Source organism: Pteropus medius, unplaced genomic scaffold, assembly GCF_902729225.1.
Source record: "Pteropus medius unplaced genomic scaffold, Ma_sr-lr_union100, whole genome shotgun sequence".
In the NCBI taxonomy this organism is placed as follows: domain Eukaryota; kingdom Metazoa; phylum Chordata; class Mammalia; order Chiroptera; family Pteropodidae; genus Pteropus; species Pteropus medius.
Window position 1 is genome coordinate 2,603,746 of NW_024350319.1, and position 13,467 is coordinate 2,617,212.

Below are 13,467 nucleotides of genomic sequence, written 5' to 3' on the forward strand. Positions count from 1 at the left end.
GTGATGAGTACTAGGTTTTCTTAAAAACCTAAAAGTAAAGGAAGAAAATGAAAATGTCTCATAATTCCACAAGATGGTCTCCACTCACTCTCTTTTTGAAAACATGGAGTAAGGCTGGCAAGTAGTTAGAAAATTCCAACAGTACAGAAAATTATAAAATGAAAAAAGCCTATCTCCAACTCATTCCCTAGTGGTAACCATCATTAACAGATTCTTGTGTATCCTTTTGGGAAAAAAATTTTATGTATATTCCAGCCCATTTACTCTCTCTACACTTTTCTTATATTTGTGTGTGTGTGTGTGTGTGTGTGTGTGTGTGTGTGTGTGTGTGTGTGTGTGTGTATTTGTATTTGTATTTGTATTTTTTTCTCAGTCAATACAAACAAATCAGTCTCATTCTTTTTAATGAATCAGTAGTGTGCCATTGATTGGAAGAACTGTATTTCACTTGTAAGTGGATAAATGATGGACTTTAAAAATTTTTCCCAGCTTCTTGCTATGAACAACTTCGTGGTAGTGAACATTATACATATATATTGGTGTGCTTTTTTAGGCATATCAGTAGGGTAAATTCATGTTGGCAAAATGATCTCCAGTGCAGTTAAACCAACTCTTAATTTCTACCAATAATGTTTAAGTGCATTTTAAATACATCTTAATTCTCAGTATAGAATCTTTACTGCTTACATTTTATAGTTTGAGCTTTTCCTAAAGATAGATATTGTTACAAATTAGTATCTGTATGACATTAGTTTTATTTTTTTTTCCTTCCCCCTTTTTTAATTTAACTGTAGACATTCATTAATGATAGATCGTCATCGTTTTCCTGGAGGGCGTTGTTAAAGATACCAGTTCTAAGTAGATAGAAAATAGTTTGAAGTAACAGATGACAGCTTGTAGTCACATTTTAAACCACCCTTGAACCAATGAAAATCATTTTAAAAGAAAAAGTAAGGATAAAGGGAAGGAAGGAGATGAGAGATTTTCTTATGAAGTTGTTTCCTTGGGTGGTATAAAAGGAATCTTAAGCAAGCTAGAAACGTTTTATGGTTACATTATCCTGTTCTCTCACTCTACTCTTCAGCTTCCCAGTAGAGGAACCAAATTATAAAGTAGCACTGTTTTGTTTGTTGTGGCAGAATAACTTTTAGTTTCACCTTTTCCACCTACCATGGAACCTTGATGGAGTCACTTTATCTCCCTAGGTTTGCTAATGTATAATATGAGGTAGGTTTATTGTTATGATCAAGTAACTTTATGCATTTGAAAATATGTAGTACTGTATAAAAGCAAGTTGGTTATTCTATCTTAAATACTTAAATAAAAAAATGCCCTCATTCCACACTGAATGTCCTGTATTATGATACTCTTATTTTGAAAATAATCATTTTGTTCGTTGGTTGGGCAAAAGTAATGTTTACAATATAAACTATTTTCAAATGCCAGTTTCCCAGAAGCTCATCTTTTGATTTAATTGGATGTATTTAACTTTCAAGAAACTTAGGTCACTCCCACCCTCCCCAAAACAATATAGGGGAATTTTATTTTGAATATAGAACACTGAAATGTGTATGTATAGATAGATAAACCATTTCTACTTCCCCTCTCCTGTCCTAATCTAGATATGCTATCAGTCACATCATCGTTTTTGAAACATTCCAATATGTCTGATATATTATGATCATTAATACTACCTTTGAACACTGGGTGTTCTACTTAATGCTATATACTTACTAATGCTACCAGTCCTCGAAACATTTGGTACCTTAATGAATGGAAAATATTTGTGAACTTTCCAGAACCTTAAACTGTTAACTATCTACTAATAAAACAACAATCAGTATGATATTTATTGACATTTAGTGCTGTTTGAGGCCTTTTACAAACTATACAGATGCCATTCACAATTCAATCTCTATTATTGCCAGTGTCTATATCAGTGAAAATGTACCATTTATTCTTCAGTAGAGTGACTTATTTTTAATTAGAAAGCCTTTTTTTATCCGAAGACTGCTAAATTGAATAATTATTGGAGTGTTCAAAAATAATTGGAGTGCTTGAAGAACTTCTAATTTGAAAGAAATGCCAGTTTTTCTTCTTTATGCCATGCAAACCTATTTCAAAAGTTTACTCAAAAGTAAAAACATCATTGTAAGGTTACTTTCTGAATAGTGAACCTGGGACCAAGTGAAGATAGTCATGAACAGTGCTCAATAGCCTGGACAGAGGTTGTGCTTAAACTTGGGAAATATGGTATAAATACATGAAATTAAAGCAAATTAATTTTTTAAAGCATTGATTTGCTGTGTAATAATTTGTGTGGTAGTTACATTTATTTTGAGCCATAAAAATGTAGCTCTGCCAGAAAGATGTTAAGCAAGCTAGAAACGTTTTATGGTTACATTATCCTGTTCTCTCACTCTACTCTTCACCTTCCCAGTAGAGGAACCAAATTATAAAGTAGCAGTGTTTTGATTGTTGTGGCAGAATAACTTTTAAATAAAGATGGTGACACTTGAAAATATCCAGTACTGAATACTATCAGTCTCTTGTTAGAGTAAGACAGTGGTATAAGCAAGAGCCATTCTCGTGTAAGAATTAAAAAGGAGAAACAAAATAGGACCCTTGAGAAAAGTGTGCCTCAGAAGAACCTAAGTCACCATGTGAATTTTGGAATGCCATACTTACTATAATAGCATAATGTGGACAGTTTTCAAAATGGAGTTTTAATGCCTAATAAGAATTTGTCTTAGATGATTAGGTTTGAAAAATTGGGCACTTCATTCCTATTTTGTTCTTTCCTCTGTTCCATTACTTAGCAGAAAGGCGTATCCCTATCTCTTTGCTAGTGCTTTTGGCCTTTTGCATCTCTGACTTTTATTGGACATGAAATAGCTCTTAATGAATAGGCAAGGTTTTAGTTATAGTTTGTCATTTGACGCATCTTTTGAGTTTTTGTTATTGAATTTATCTTACAGGAGTTTATGTTTGTAGGTGAATTGATTAAGTTGTGAATTAACTGAATTAAGATAAAACATAGCCACACACTGTCAAATGGTGATATTACTAAAATAAGTTACTAACAGTTTTAATTTTTCCAAATGCTTGTGGCTAAATTTATGAGAGGTAGCGTGGTACAGTAGATAGAGTGTTATAATTGGGAGTCTTTGTGATCTTCCACCAGGTAACTTCTCTAGATTTAGCATGAAAGGTTGTTAATTTTGTGATAATTTGCAAGTATGTTGTTTCTTTGTAAAGTTAACCTAATGTACTGTTTGATGCTTAAGTAACATTTTAATTTTTCCTTCTGCTTGCTTGCAACATAATTTTTATTTAAAATAATATGTTAAATTGTTTCCACCTCCCTTCTCACACATTTTAAGCCAGAGATCAGCTTTATAGCAAACCTTGTCCCTAGTTTTCCTGTATTTGTAGGAGAGAATATTTCAGAAAAGTTCAAGATCTAAAATCATGCCTCTTAAAGCACAAATGCTATGAGACCCATATTTGCTTTTAAAATCAGAATCAGTTCCATATTGTCTTGTATTTCTAGATTCAGGAGTGTTTTGAATTTTTTTTTATGTTTAAATATGTCAGAGAAAGGATTATATGGGAAGTTTTAGTTTGTCCTAGATAATTCAGACATGTAAACTTACTTTTTGGTCATATTAATCATTGAATAATTCCCATAATGTTTGTAAAGATTACTACACAAAGATGCTAATTTTTCTTCCTTTCTTTCCCCCACCCTCAGCCATCTGTTGCGTCTTCAAGTCCAGGTAAGTATTTTCTGTATATTTTTATAATCTCTGTTTGACTAATATTTGTCCTGTTAGTTGCATAAAGGCTAGAGGAGTTAGACTATCATCTGACTTGCTTTTCTTCTGAATGCTTCTTTTCTCTGGGGAAAAAGAAATGGATGAAATATTTGACTGCCCATGAAAGTACAGGTGAGGCTGCTGTGAGTTCAACCTCATAACTATTTGTGGGTTCTCTTTTTTTTTTCTTTGATGAATTTCCACATGTATTTCCCATAGTTTTTAATTGCTGTTTGACTTGAAGTACATATGAACTGTACTTTTTAAAATGGAGTCACTAACTGCTTAGAAGTATTTGCTTGTATAGGAAATGCAAAGTGTTTTATTTGAGAAAAAAAAATCATTAAAGCATTTAGTGAAGGAGAGAAAAATAAAAGAAAAATATTCAACAAATGAATATTTAATGTTGTAAATTAAGGAATTTAAGGAAGTTATTTTTAGATTTGACCAGCATCAAGTTTTATCCTCTGACCATATAGCTTTGAATTTTTGTATTCTCCAAATACAGTACAGATTCATTTTTTATATGACCTAGAAGTTGCAAATGTGTAATCTTTGGGCCATACTGGGCCACAAAAAATGTTTGGCCAGTGTAGTGATCATTAAAAAATTTGAATATTTTATATAAAAATCTGGATTTAGTTTTCTTATGATTAGTCAGAGGTTTTGGCTCCACTGAGTACAGCATTCCAGTGTAGCAGCAATTGGTTGGAACTTAATAAAATAGCAGTCAGAAAAGGGTCTGGTATTAGTATTTTTTGGCTTAGTGTCCATAGGACTTTACCGAGAGAGAGGACTACCTTCTGCAATGGAGTACTCGGGTTAAAGGACAGCCTAATATAGCTAACGAGAAAGGGAGCTCTTTGAGGCATGGTAATATTTATTTGAAAACATCTCACATATATTGAATAGGTATAATATATTACTGAATTTTCCAAATTATTGAAGCAGTCACCTTTTTGTTTTAAATTTTAGAAAGTTTGTAAAAACGCTTAACATAATGTAAGCCTTTTTAAAATGGATTAGGGTCCTCTTCATGAACACATATCATTGTGCTCTGTGTCTTACATTGTGTCAAGTAGCGATTAGGGACTGGAATACCTCCACATCCCTTCTAAATGACTATTGTGCTAAATTGACAGTTGATTTTGTATTTCAGCTGGAGATGTCTTACTCTTTCTAATATGCTTGGAAGTAAAGTACATTAGGCTTTGTGATATTTCTGAAACTCAAGGATTTTTTTTACTTCCTGGTTTATAAATATGTTCTGGATGGGTTGGAAGTAGTCTGACCTCAGATAAATACTAGATTATCATGTCCTTTTTAGGACATGGAATTATTCCTAATTTCTTTTTCTTTCAAACATAGAAATCATTTTCATTGAAAAAATAGTTTCTAGTTTGGTTTTATTAATGTTGCGACGTTACAAATAGACTGTTATAGATATATTTTTATGAATTTTTGAGATATTTCTCCAAAAGTGATATTAATGAATGGCTTTTTCAGTTTCTATTGCATTCGAATCAGTCTAGGCTGAACTGGAAGAATAGTGGAGCTAGAAAAATACAGTCGTCTTTGATGGCCTTTACTTGCTGAATGCTTATACAGATTGAATGTCTTGGTGTTTTGTTTTTGTTTTTTACTTGTTTTTAGACTAAGGAAGATCCTTTAAGGTAGACAAACGTTTCTGATATTAGGCTTCTGCCCAAAGGAATCTTTATTGTTCTTTTAAGTAATACTAATTGTAGGCAGTTACTAAAGTTGGTGGGAAAAATTAGGAATAGAGGCTTCATGTAAAAAAAGTGTTTGGTCCACTGGTGAAAGGCTGTGTCCTTTGTAATATCTGCACTTTGGAAGAGATTCCAGTAGTAACAGTCACATGACCCAGGCTAAGTGGTTTGCCTGTAGATTTCACCAATGTAAACCAATGTGGAAACACAATAACAAGATTTCACCTCTAAGACTAGTAGTAGCCATTAAAGGTGGATATTTAGGTAGGGCAGGTAATAAAATGATTTAATGCTTGTGCATGATATATTATAAACTGAATTTATCTTTTGAATGTTTGAAATGATCTAAGATTACCTTTTAGTAATTTGGCAAAGCAATGATATTTGCCGTAACTCTGAAGCAAAAATATTTATTTACACAAAGCAGCAGACTCCCTGCCCCTAATAATTTACTGTTGAGATTTTTTTCCCCTAGGAGACAGCCCAATGATGGGCCTTAGCAATTAAAGAAAGGAATATAATGGTTAGTTGGTCCCAAAGAACAAAGTAAAAAGAAGTCAAATAAAAGAGTTCAGATTAAGGGAAGAAAAACAGAAATTGAAAGTTAATAAAAATCAGTGCAGTTTATTGGGAGGGAAAGTAATTAAAGTGAAAAGGGATAAGAGGTTCAGCCACACTTCGTTTCATGTAAGGAGGGTGAAGTGGCAAAGTTTTAAATGTAATTGGCTTTGCAAATAATGACAAAAACAGGGGAACTTCAAGTAAGTTATATAACACATGATTTAGTTTTGTATACTCAAGTGAGCTTTTTTTTTTTTTAAGTGGTGAAAGAGGATAAATGGTTAGAAATTAAGCATAATTATTCTTGACAATATTTACATCCAATCGGAATTATATTATGATTAGGATAATAGTATATATATAAAGTGGTTCTGTGAGGGTTTTTAGAATCTTTCTGCCTACAAGGGAGAAGAAAAGTATAGCATCATCTGCAGGAGTACATAATTATTGACTAAGTGTCGTAGAAGATTGCTGCGTGAACTGAAAAGCTTTGGGAGTGTTTTCCATTAAAAACTCAGAAATAAAGGTTAGTGATTGAGACAAAAAAAGCTAATTTCCAGAAGAAATTAAGATAATACACTTTTCTAAATGTTTTTATTTTGTAAGTTGTTCTAAAACTGATAATTTAACCTATTTGTACTATGATGTAGGATGATGCCTGATTCAGCAATTAAATATTATTTTCTATTTTATATCAATATTTTTATTGTTTCTCAAAAAGCACAATGACTTCTTAGTGCTTTGTCATCTGACCTGGCTTCAATTCACTCATCTTAGTAAACATAGTCTCTTCTATTCTTTGAGGCAGAGTACCTGTTGTTTCTGAGGCTGTGACTTAGGGAGACTTGGAAGGCACTAAAGCACAGGTGTTGAAATTAGCAAGCCCAGAATTCAAATTCCATTTTTGCCACCTACTGGCTCTATGAGTTTAAACAAGTATGAGAATAAAGTCTTTGAGCCTCAAGTTTTTCTTTTCGTTCTTTATAGGATTGTTTGAAGATTAAATGAGATAATATATGTGAGGTGCTTGAGCATAGTATTTGCTACATAGTAAGCATTCAAAAAATGGTTCTTATTCTGAAAATTGCGGGAGGTGACAAGAACCCAGAGTGTTAGGAATCTCCTTATCTCTAAGAGTTGTATTTCAAAAAATCAGTCTCTGTATCACTTTGTCTTACTTATTGGTTCTGTTACTGGAGTGAAGTGGAGGGTAGTACATCAGTTAATGTAACGTTTACCAGTTTAAACTTTTAGAAGAAATTGCTGATTGATTTTTTAAAATTCATTTGTTTATTAGTAAAGAATGCTTTTGCTAACTTAAGTCCATGTTTGACAATAGCCAAATGCAGAGATAGTTTAGAGAATATGTATGCTCAGCATTTGCAATCTACTATTGTAAGGCTTGACCCTACTGAGTATAGCAGTATTCCTCAACCACAAGGCTAAAAATAGATTAGCTTACCACATCAGTTACCTACTAGATTATTTTTAATACTTTTCATAAGAGTTCTGTGTGCAATTTTAATAGATTTTGCTTTTATATTTTATCTTCGAGTTACTTCAAATCAGAGCCAACTAAGTAATTTAAGGATAGCTTCCTATGTATTAGAATGGATTTTTATGTAAGTGCTGACAGAAGAATAATATTTGAGTACAACTGTATTTTCACTAGATTATATATTCAGATGACTATATATTTCATATGAGCATATATTCTCAGAGGCCATAGGGGTTCATAGTTATTGGGTCTATTAAATATTACTCAAATGATTAAGCATTGTGAATTTTCCCACACAAAAGATCATTCTTATTTGATATGACTATTCTTTACAATTCAAATTTCATGTTTAGAAGATTATAGTACTCTCTTCTGTAAAAGTGTGCTGTACACACTTTTTTTTAAAGCTATACTCCCCCTTCCCAGTTTTGCCGTTGTAACTGTATATAGAGATGAGGCAAGACGAAAATTAATCTCTTAAATTCCTTAGAGGAGATTTTTTTGGGGGGGGTGGAGATGTTATGAGTAAGGGTAAGAATTTCAGAAAACAATAAATGTGCGTAGCTTTTCCCTAGTACTTTTATTTGATTTACATCCAGCCTCAAATAACAGTATTTTAAAATAATATTAACAAAATACACATAATTTGGTTTACCAAACTTTTAAAAATATTCTTTACCAGGAGGTTCAGCAACATCAGATGACCATGAATTCGATCCATCAGCTGACATGCTGGTTCATGATTTTGATGATGAACGAACATTAGAAGAAGAAGAAATGATGGAAGGAGAAACAAACTTCAGTTCTGAAATAGAGGATCTTGCAAGGGTAAATAACAATAAGAGCTAGAGGATGAAGCAGATATAACATTTTTGTGGAGAGAGGAAACACTTGAAATTTTGGTTCTTGTGTTTTTGGGGAAAGTGATGTTATATAAAATCTCTACTGAAAAATTCTATGTGGTCGCAGGTGAGATATTTAAAGTTCGAAATTAAAGTTGTTTTTTTTTTTTTTTTAAAGATATAACTTCATTATGTGAAATAGAATCCAAATAGTTACTTTTGTAAAATATCACAGGTATTGAGCCAAAAATGACTATAAAAGAATCAGATTTCTTTTTATATACCTTTTGTCCTCTGTCAATCACTGCACCTTTTGTTTACTCCCCTTCATAACCAAAATTTAAGAGTTCTCATCTTCCCATTTCCCATTTACTCCATAAAGTGCTCTAGGTTGTCTCTGCCCCTTCTTATCAAGATGACCCATGATTTTATTATTATATCTATTGGTCACTTTTCTCTCTGCTCTCAGTGGTATTTGACCCAATTTACCACTCCCTTCTTTTACTTGAATTCTGGAGTCCCCTGCTGTCCAGTTTTTCCTATCTATCTGTTCTTATTCAGTATCCTTTGCCGACTCATCTTCCTTTACCCAAGGTTTAAGTTTGAAATTTCCCAGTTCTGGACTTTCTTTTCTTCTGTCTCTAGATCAGTGCTTCTCAAAATGTAGTATGAGAGTCAACTGCTTCAGAATTGCTGTTGGACTTATTAAGAAATAGGAACTTCTGTACCTCTCCCTAGGCATACTGAAGCAGAGTCTTGGGTGCTCAAATCTGTATCTTCATTAAGTACGCACGTCACTTTGAAAATTACTAAACTATTAGGTGATCTTACCTAATCTATTCTATGTCTGTATGTTTAATACCTTAGTTTGTTTTTCTAGAATTAACATATTTCTTATCTCTGATTTTGTTTAAACACTTGCTTGACACTTGTGCTTGGATATCTCAATAGACAGCTTTAAAATTTCCAAAACAGAGCTATTGATAGATATTCTCTTTCTCTACCTGACTTTTCTGTCTTCTCCATCTCAGTAAAAAATAGCACTGCTATTTACCTTATTGCCTAAGTCAGAAACCAGGGAGTCTTCCTTCATTCCTGATACCCATTCCTAAATAAGCGTATCATATCTAGCCACAAAAATATCTCTTATCTGACGTTTGCTCTATGTCCGCTGTTACCCTCTAGCCCAGGTAACCATAATTTCTAGCCTAGACTATTGCTGTAGCTCCCTAACCAGTTTCTCCATTTCTTCTTTGCCATTCTTCTCTCTAATAAATTTCTACAGCAGCCTCAATGATCTTTTCAAAATATAAATCAGTTTATGTCAACATACAGTTTAAAACTTTTCAGTGGCTTTCTGTTATACCAGAAGAAAAACCAGACTCCTTGACTTGGCCATCGAGGCCACTTACATGATATGGTCCTTCATCTATGTATTACGCTGTGCTTGTCATGCTCTTCCAGTACCAGATCAGCTACTTTCATTCTTTGATGTGTTTTCTTTCTGCTTCAAGGCTTTTCAGCTCATTCCCACTCTGGAAAGTGCTTTCGAGACTAGCATCTTATTCTCTTAAGCCTGGACTTAACATTGCCTACTTAGAATGGCCTTTTCTGTCCCCTGTTCATTTTTTTTCCTAACTACTGTACCCAATTCAGTGCTTTCTTTATACCTACACAATTTGTAATTATGTTTATTTAATTTATTGTCTGTATCTTCCTTTAGTTCCATGAGAAGAGGGACTATGTTCATCTTATTTTCCAGTGTATTTTATGGTACTTAGCAAGAGTGGTCACTCAAAGTTTTGAATGAATGGATAAATCAATCTGATATGCTCTAATTAAAATTTGTTACATATATGGTCTGCTGTACTCCATGATAAAACGAACATAAGAAAAAATAAGATATATTGCCAGCCTTTAAGCATTTAGTGTACATAATATCATGGGAAAAAAAGGAATTATTATACTTTTATAGTAATGAAGACTCTCAGAATTTTAGTTGGAACTTTTTAAAGTGTACATTTCAAGAGCTGGAAAAGGAGTTCTGTTAATATTTAGTCAAATCTGGTCAGGTGTTCCCATTTTGGATCACTTTGTGTGTAAAGCTGGGTTAATCCACAGTGCCAAAGCAATTTAATATGTTATTATTTTAAGCCAGAAAACAATCGGTCTTAGTGGCAATGATATATACAGTTATACACCGCTTGACAATAAGGATACAGTCTGAGGAATGCGTTGTTAGATGATTTTATTGTTGAGGGAACATCATAGAGTGCACTTACACAAACCTAGGTGGTATAACCTACTACACACCTTGGCTATGTGGTGTACCACTGTTGTATGTGTGGTCTTTTGTTGACCAGCATCATTATGCGGTACATGACTCAAGTGGTTATGAAAGCTTTTTAAGAATAGGTTAAAAAGCACATGAAGAACCTGGAGTCAGAACTATAGAAGAGGCTGGAAAGCCATTCGGAAGACAAAGGTAATTTGCTTGGATGATTCAGAACCTAGGTGAACATCAAAGGAAACAAATAATTTAGTAATCACAGTCACTTCATACATTCATGAAATGCAAAGGCATTTATTTTCAATTATTTGCCTATATATCATAGAAATTTCTGTTGCTTTAGATATATTTTACTGTTTCAGTGTAACCCATCCATGGAATAAAAGGAAAATCTTTTATTTTCCATCTTTTCCCATTCTACATTACCCAAAGAAGTAATAAGTAAGTAAGTAAAAGGAGATACTCAAGTATGGGTTATAATAGATGATGAGACGGAATGATTTTTGTTTTCTGTTTCAGAAAATAGGCTATTACATTTAGTTAGTACAAAATTAATAATGGGCTTTGCTAAAATTTTGGGTATGTTACTGTCTTTTCCTGTTTCTCCTTTATTCTACCTCTTTCCTTAGTTCCCTAAAGCCCCCAAAATTTGCTTTCAAATGTCCCTTCTTTAGGAAAAAGTAAGTAAAATAGAATTATTTCTAGAGGACATAGGAAGAGAAAGACAGAGGGACCAATCTTTTATCATTCTTTTCAGCCAGTTTTATACTTTCTCAGATAACTTCTGACTTTTCCCAGAATACTTAAGCCTTAGATTTAAGTAGCACATAAATCATTAATGCTTTTATCTTAACCTACAGCAAAGCTAGTTCAGGGCCTGTGAATTGGATTTACTAAAGTTATAAACTCTTCAGGTATGAATCAAAACAAAACTGGTTTTGTTTTTATTAAAATAGTGAGATTTTTGTCATATTGATTACTGATTTGCTTTTATAGAAGGTAAACATGTTGGGAATTGGTAAGGTGGTTTTTAACTGACATTTTGGACTTTTTATGTAATTGTGGCAGGATTCTGACAGTTGATTCATTCAAGAGTAATCAGTAACTGCATAGCCTATGGTTTTAAGTTAACTCACTTTGAATACTAAAATTTTAAGAAACTGGTATTTCACAGAGGAAGCTTTGATGTGTGTTGTTATATTTACGTGCATGAATCTTACCAATACGAAGGTATTTTAGTTATATAAGTTTAGTATTTAAATATTTTAATAGAATTAGATACATAGGTTAGAATTTATTGTGATGATCTTAATAAGGATGTCAGAATCATTTCAACAGTAAATAGACTTGTTTGCTAGGAATAGCAATATGCAGGTTTAATTCAATTTTAAAACACCGTTTGCTTTTAATGGCACAAATTTTTAGCGTTCTCTTTGGGAGAAGGTCAGGATCAGCTATATCTTTATTTATCTTTATTTTTGAAAAGTCACATTATAACAATATTAATACTTAATACACTTCATAGTGCTAGAGATGTTCCATCTGTGAATCTCCAGACCTAGAGAATAAAGATTAAAATGTGAGAGATGGAATAGTTTTTGAAGTATATACATAACATGAATTATATAGATAAAAAGAAACCCCAGCGTGGGAATTATGAAGAAGAGTTTGCTGCATTCATTCCTTCACAGTTTATCTTAAAGTCAAGCCCCAACTTTAAGTGGTTGGTTAACTTAGGAACTGTTTTCCTGGTCCAATCTGTAAATGATGCCTTAGGCCTTCCTGGCTGGAAATCAACCTCTTTTCTTCTTCCTCCCCCCTTCATAAGCATTTATTGGTAAGTCAGTTTTGGTACAACGGGTAGAAGAAGAGTATTGAGTCCATTCATCAAATGGCCCTTGAACAGCCAACATCTGCTGCCACATGCAGTCATTTATGACTAAGCTCCTGATGAGAGGAAGAGGGAGCCACCTCTTTTGCAGCCAGAAGATGAGTACCATTCCAGCCTTATAAAACCACTGTTAGTGCTTGGTAACTTTATTGCTTCAAGGTTAAAGGACAGGTTTAATTTCAGATAAAATGTTTATCTTTTCAGAAGTCTATTTTTTCTATCTGCAGGTGGCCCCTTTAGCTTATGCAGATGTGATTGTTCCTCTTTTTGGTATAGTGCTTAGACAGCTTATTTTTTAAAGCATAATATGCAAGTGTAGTCCACATTTCTGTACTTTTATTTATTTTGTATTATGTCCATTTTTCTTTAAAATCTCTCGACCCAGCACATCTTATTTCACACTCTATCAGGATGATGTACACTTGATCTTTGGTCAGGTTTTCAGAAAGGCAGTATATATTCATATGTAAGTAAGGGCAGTATAAAGCAGTAAGACTGCCTAGTTCAAAACTTGGCTGCACTATTTGTTCAGTGTATGACTTTGGACAAGTTACTTAATGTCATTAAGCTTCGGTGTTATTATAAGGATGATCTGTGTAAAAAAATTAGCATATCGGGCACATGATAATTACTAAATCTTACTAGTTATTCACAAAATTCTGAAAGAGATCTATAACCTTAAAACTGAAAATCCACTATACATTGTGATATACTCCTTTCCCACATATCTATACTCTTAACCACTTGTACGAATGGGAATAAAACACTGTGCCACTTCATTGTGATGTTTTGATTTAAGTTGAGGAAAGACCTTTAGAACCTGGCAGAACACAGACT

The 13,467-nt window shown here is 33.1% G+C and overlaps 1 protein-coding gene across 9 annotated transcripts in view; it reads left to right on the top strand.

Annotated features, from left to right (window-relative positions):
* Positions 1-13,467, top strand: part of MIER1 (MIER1 transcriptional regulator) — a 57,251-nt gene that overhangs the window by 10,717 nt on the left and 33,067 nt on the right. For 7 of the 9 annotated variants that reach the window (XM_039838523.1, XM_039838525.1, XM_039838526.1 and 4 more), the window contains 2 exons: positions 3,755-3,779; positions 8,290-8,435. In XM_039838523.1, the coding sequence (XP_039694457.1) occupies positions 3,755-3,779; positions 8,290-8,435 (171 nt within the window). Of the gene's footprint in view, positions 1-3,754; positions 3,780-3,913; positions 3,951-6,514; positions 6,636-8,289; positions 8,436-13,467 lie in introns of all 9 variants that reach the window. The other 2 variants (XM_039838530.1, XM_039838529.1) reach the window with 2 other exon arrangements.